This window comes from Diorhabda carinulata, chromosome 10, assembly GCF_026250575.1.
Source record: "Diorhabda carinulata isolate Delta chromosome 10, icDioCari1.1, whole genome shotgun sequence".
Taxonomy (NCBI): domain Eukaryota; kingdom Metazoa; phylum Arthropoda; class Insecta; order Coleoptera; family Chrysomelidae; genus Diorhabda; species Diorhabda carinulata.
The window spans coordinates 3,522,628-3,529,412 of record NC_079469.1 but is presented as its reverse complement, the minus strand read 5'-3'; the positions used below and the strand labels follow the sequence as shown (position 1 = coordinate 3,529,412).

The 6,785-nt window shown below is 31.0% G+C and overlaps 1 protein-coding gene across 1 annotated transcript; it reads left to right on the top strand.

The window, feature by feature from the left end:
* Positions 1-6,407, top strand: LOC130898443 (glutathione hydrolase 1 proenzyme-like). Its single transcript, XM_057807763.1, has 10 exons — positions 1-103; positions 431-649; positions 706-923; positions 1,504-1,693; positions 3,890-4,087; positions 4,177-4,426; positions 4,488-4,678; positions 5,753-5,993; positions 6,049-6,162; positions 6,213-6,407. Exons 1-10 carry the CDS (start codon positions 96-98, stop codon positions 6,354-6,356), a joined length of 1,773 nt encoding a protein of 590 aa, XP_057663746.1. The 5' UTR covers positions 1-95; the 3' UTR covers positions 6,357-6,407.
* The last annotated feature ends 378 nt before the right edge of the window (positions 6,408-6,785 follow it).

The window sequence follows — 6,785 nt, the reverse complement described above, 5'->3', positions numbered from 1 at the left end:
GGGAGAATAAAAATATTCACTTTCTGTAAATATAATCGGCCTGATTTTAATGTAGAAAATATAACTAGAATGGTTTGAATATCAAATTGATCAAAATGGAGATGTAAGTTATCGTTATTATTTTTTAATTAATATATAAAAATTTGGTAGTGATGTATTTGAATTACAAGAAAATATTGCTTTTATATAATAGGTACTAAAGATTTTCTAACCTATAAAATTCTCCCTATCGATTCTACAAGATTCTACGAGTTTTAATTAGTCCGGAAGATAAGATCAAAATAATTCGGTAAATCTATTAAATAATGTCACTTCTTCTGGTATAAACGTCAAATTTCACTTAAACATCAAATAGGAATTGTCAATTTGTTAAATGCGAATAGATGAACTGTTTAAAATTTGGTTTTTCCTTCTGATTTTCCATTAACAGATTTTACAAGAATGAACTAATGATAATATTGGCAATAATTCTATTGGTATTAGCATTTTATGTCGAAGTTTTACCAATCTATCACCAAAAAATAGAAAATGTGCGAAAAATGGTTCCTCCAGATCCAGTTAAACCATTGCCACCGTCTGGTTCTAAAATGTTATTTTTCAAAAAAGCTGCTGTATGTGCCGATGCTGCTCTTTGTGCCAAGATTGGCTTGTAAGCTTCTTTTTAATAATTTATTTACGTATTTTGTTGTGATAAACTTTTTCCAGAGATATTTTACAAAAAAATGGTTCAGCTGTAGATGCAGCTATAGCTGCTATGATATGTAATAGCGTGGTAAACATGCAAAGCGCCGGTTTAGGTGGAGGATTTTTCATGACGATATATAAAAAAGATGAAAATAAAACTTATTGTTTAAATGCGAGGGAAAAAGCACCACTAACGGCTAATGGTAGTTTATTTCAAACTGAAAATGCCACCTCAAATGGTAAGGTAGTAATTTATTACTTTTAAAAAGGTTCACAGTAAATAATTCAATTTTTTATAAAATATTTGGAGATAGTACGATTTCCGTGGCGTAGCAAGCTGACAATGAGTTCGAACAGGTCAAAATAAAACGAAAATGAAAAATAAAATTTGTCGATATCTCGCTTCGCTTTCGAGATATCGATAGTTGAATTTAAAACCAAACGTTAGTTCGAAATTCGTTTTATAAAACAGATGGCGTTTAATACTTCATCTAGTATAAAGATTTTATCGATCTAAATTCAACAAAAGACTTGTAACTTAACAAACAAAAGGTTTTTTTTATTTAATTTATAAAAAAATATATTAAAAAGAATAGATTGTTGAAGTAAAATGATTTCAATCATTTGCTTTGTTTTCGAGATATCGATAGTCGAACCTAACCTAACCCCAACGAGGGTTCGATATCTCGAAAACAAAGCGGAATATCGAAAAATTTTATTCTTCATTTTCGTTTATTTATAGTCAATTTATAAAATGACATAGTCTAATCCAAGCCTCAGAAATCGTATTCGTGCCAAATATTTCAATTATTATTTCAGGATCTTTGTCAGTTGGTGTTCCAGGAGAAATTAAAGGATATTTAAGAGCCCATGAAAAATTCGGGAAATTACAATGGTCTGAATTAGTTCAACCATCGATTGAACTATGCGAGAAAGGTTATCTAATAAACGATCATCAATATTCAAGTTTTTTCAAAAATAAACTCAACAAAGATGACGAAAATTTAAGGTAAGTAAGTAATGTAAAGTGAAAAAAAATAACCTAAAATACTAAATGCCACGCCATAGTGCTACCAACTCACCGCTGTAGATGCCAAATCCAGCGCCATCTAATTTTCACCACTAAAATACCGAATCATAATAATAACCCAACCTAACCTAACTTTCTGAACTATAAGGCGAAGGAACAATGAATGAAAATGACAAGTCGTAATGTTAATAACTTCGCGTCAAAATTTCGGGCTATGAAAAGTGTTTTAAAAAAATTTGTAAAATAAAAATATTAAACTGAATTGGAGTATGACATCGACATTAATTAAGACGTAATTCGACCGATAATTGATTATTGGCAACATTGGACACACGATGCATGACACAATATAAAATGGCGTCTTAAACGAGTTACGTTCTGACGAATCTTACACACTATATATTATAATTATTTATAATTTGAATAAATGAATATTATAACGACGTTCATGACCTATTAATTAATTTTATGGCCGATTCTTACAGATGAATCAAGGTTGAATCAGTTTGTAGTTAGAGTTAGGAGCCCTAGATGGATCTACCAGCATAACTATACATTAAGTTGGCAAATGTGACACAAAACTGGATAATTTAATGTTGATATACATTGTACAGTTTCTCTTCATGAGTTATTATCGTGGTGTGTATAAAATTACGAATCTATTAATGTAATATATTTATTTCCAAATCCTCATTAGGACTTTTTAATAGATGACTTTCGGCTATAAAAAATACTAAATTAACTGCAAGGGATTTGTTAAATTATTAAAATTAGGTTTAATTACTTAATATTGTTACGAACAAGTTCGTAAAATGGTTCCCTCGACCGACACTGTCCAGCTACCATGAAAATTTAAAAATTTGGCGAATTCGCGGGGCACGTTTTGGGCAGCGTCTTTCACTTTTTTTTATAAATGTCGGAACTCGTTTGATGTTTATTTGTATATAATTTTTTCAGTAGCAGGCGTTTTATTTAAAGTATTTCTTCTAAATAATTTCTAAAAAAGTCTCTTTATTTATTTCATTTGTTTCGTTTCATTCTAGAACTTTGAGGAATTTTATTTATATATATAAAAGATTTGTGTAAACGGAGTTAGTTGAGTTTTAAATAAATATCGTAGTAAAAAGAACAAATTAATGAAAGTAATCGAAGAAATTAAGTGATATTTATAAGTAAATTATGTCAAGTGTTAAGTGTAGTGTATGATGTTTAAATAAATTAAGAACCTAAGAGTGAGTGAGTGTTTATTAATTCACCCAACGAATAAAAAGATTGTAAATAAAAACGGAAACCGTTACAAAATGTTACATCTTAATTTGTTATGTTTGTATGTAATATTTTATTCAAAAATACAGATTTTTTCAAGTTCTATTTTCACCTTTTTAATAAATAATGACAAGTTTTGTTTAGATTATTATTATAATTGTAGTTTTATGATATTTCTTTCAAAACTCCATCTTTTTTCATAATAGTTTTGAAAATTTCATCTTTTGTGATACTATATCTTGAAAAGTTGCCATTTTGATGAATATTATAAACAAAAACATAAATTTGAACGTTTATTAGTGGTAAGGAACTGTCTGAAATAATTTAAATCACCCGCCATTAATTAAATTCAAATTTCCAGTATTTTATTGAGGATGTCATATTAGTAGTTCAAGTTCAGTCCCCAGTCGACGTCAATTTGATTAAAACAAATACCATGTCGAGATAAATCTAAATATAAGTGGTCTGTGATGTATCGTTCGGCAATCCACTTTATTTCGATCTCACTGCTCGATTCGCGATCGATTAGTAAGATTTCTTCGCGCATAACCGAAAGTTTTCAGAATAGTTTTGGCTTTTGACGTTTCACTTAGCAATTTCATGCCACACAAATTGTTTGTACTTGTGTGTTGTAAATTGTACCGAACTTCAATTTGAAAAATTAGAAGATTTTAATAATTTATCAGTTACTGTTGTGACTAGCTGACTTTTCATTATTCGAGTAGTGTTTAGTAAATACCACCATCAATCTGTACAACTTGTGATCACGTGATATAAATCGCTTTCTGTTCGTGAATTATATTACAGAACGCAACTGTTGTAGATTGTTTAATGATGTTGGTTATTACTTCCAACTCATAGATGGCATTGTATGTTATTGAAATGTTAATTTGATAATATTGTTTAAAGAGAATGGTTTATTGAAGACGATGGTAGTTTTAAGAAACCTGGAAACACCGTACGTCCTTCTAAGTTATGCAATTTTCTTAAACTGTTATCAGAAAACGGTCCCGAGGATTTTTATACCGGAACTTTAGCAAAAATGTTCTTAGAAGATGTACAAAATATTGGGGGTATCATATCAGAGCAGGATATGCGTGAATATGAGTAAGGCGTTCTTATTCATATATTTTATTTTGTTGTTTTGTTTTAGTTTTATAGAGTAAAATAATTTCATACTTAAAAATTGTTTTAAGTGTAGATTGGTTGGACCCGATCGAAACGACTTTACAAAATGGCGATCATATACATACATTTCCCGCGCCGGGATCTGGAGCTATTCTAATTTTCATATTAAATATATTAGACGGTTTCAATTTGAATAGAGATAGTATAGATGGCGTTGATAACACAGTTCGAACGTATCAAAAAATAATAGAAACGTTCAAATATGCGTACGCCAAACGAACGAAACTGGGCGATCCGAATTTTGTTGACATGAAACAGGTGGTTAAAAAATCTTTTTAAAAATCGAAGAATTTGTTTTGTGATTCGATTAATTTCGCAGATAACTCAAGATTTATTATGTAAAAAATATGCCGAGAGCATAAGACTCAAATTGAATAAAAGTGGTACGAGCTCAGATCCTGATTATTATGGAGCCAATTTTTTTTCTAAAGAAGATCATGGTACTGCTCATGTTTCGATTATTGCTGAAAACGGTGACGCTGTTTCTGCTACGTCCACAGTAAATATTTAGTAAGTTTTACTAACACTTTTACACATATAATTACGTGGGTTGCTACTTAAGTTTTCAGATATGGCAACATTGATGTAAATATGTCAAAACTGACATTACCATCATGAAATTTGACATTTTACACATAATGTTTTGTGATACGAATGCTATTTGAGTTGTTTACTGATACTTAAACATTCATATTTGTCCATAATGGAATTGAATTGCAAACGTCCATACGATTATTTTTTATTACTTTCGACGTGGGCTAAACCATTAGCAATGTACCAATCAACTTGTTCGACTTTTGGTGATCGTGTTTCGCTGATTTTCCAAATTTCAATCACGGTCCCACTTCGCTACAGGATGAATTTCGTGAATGCCGTTCAAAATCGGCTGTTGTGCTTAAAATTTTGCGTAAACTGATAATGCAAGATCGACGTTTGACATACTTGGGCATTATTCAATATTGCGTGAACATCTGGCTGCCAAAAAGATTCGTTCCATACAAAACTCGTGTCGATTGGTGCAAAGAAATGCTCCAAGAGTCCATTCAGTCTTCCAAGACGAGCCAAACAGAGATAATTTGATCGTGGACTAAGCACTTCGAAGCAAATGATTTTCTCGAAATAACTGGACATCTCGTTACCGTTCCATTGGATGAAAGTAGAACGGTCAATTATGTGTGGTACACCAGCCAAAAAAAATCAGGGAAACCAATCGCAGAATCAGTTCAAACAAAAACATTTTTGAACAGTCAAAACATCGATTTGATGGGTCATCCGCTGTATCGTCCTGGTTTGATACCCGATGATTTCTTCTTATTCCAGAACATCAAAAATAAATTGCGAGATCAACGTTAATCTATATTTGAAGAAGCGGTTCAAATCACATGTTTTGGAGGTACCTCAATAGGAATGGAAAAATGCTTCGACAATTCAAAAGCATGCAAAAGGGTATGGATCTTAATGAAGAATATTTTGGAAAACAATAAAGCTATGTCCAATAATAAATATTTGTTTTTATTTATCTGGAAACTTAAGTAGCAACCTTCGACCAACCAATTTATCTACAACATTTGGAACATTTTCTAGTTTTGGAGCCGGAGTGACTTCAAAACAAACTGGAATTATATTGAACAGCGTCATGGATGATTTTTCTTATTCGCATTTGATAAACTATTTTGGGTTAAGTGGATCACCCGCGAATATAATGCAACCTGGAAAACGACCTTTTTCGTCCATGATTCCGACTATTATAACCGACAGTTGTGGTAATGTTAAAGTGGTAATAGGAGGCGCTGGGGGTCCGAAAATTATCACGTCAACCGCTTTGGTACTTTGGTGAGTTTTAAACTCACCAAATCATAATTTATTTATAATGTTTCCAGGTGTTGATTAGGTTACTTTGGTTAGGAGAAAATATTAAAGAAGCTATAGATGCACCGAGAATTCACCATCAATTATTTCCTATGGAGGTGCATTACGAATATGGTGTTTTAAAGGTTTGTGAGTTATAAAAAATTCTTAATGTGATACAAATTAATTATTTCAGGATGTAGTTGAAAAATTAAGATCTTTGGGCCACGAGATGAATATGAAAACAGAATCTATTGTTTATGCTTTGTATAAAGACAAGGACAAAATAGTTGGAACTACCGATAATAGAAAACCTGATGGTGGAATTTTCGGAATATGAAACTTTTTTTTTTAATATTTATTCAGTTAAATATATTTTTTACCAAATGTTTATTGTTGTTTCTTTTCATGATGTCAATAATTTATAATGAAGAGAAACAAGATGAAAATTTACTACAACCACCATTAGAATGTTGCAAACAGGTATTTTCCTTGTTACAAAAGCAATTTCATGAATATATTTTGATGTCAAATCATTTACCTAACGTTTTATTATAATATTCACACCCTACCGACAAATCCAATAACAAAATAAAATAAACAATAAAGTTATGTTAACCGAGAACTGTCAACTGTCATTGTCACTACGATCTTCGGAAATTCTTCTTTTTATTTAAATTACTTGATCTCTACAATTTCTTCTTTCACAATTCGTTTGTCGTCGACAGCCATATGTTATGACAGCAGCGTCAAGTGTTACAATATTAAT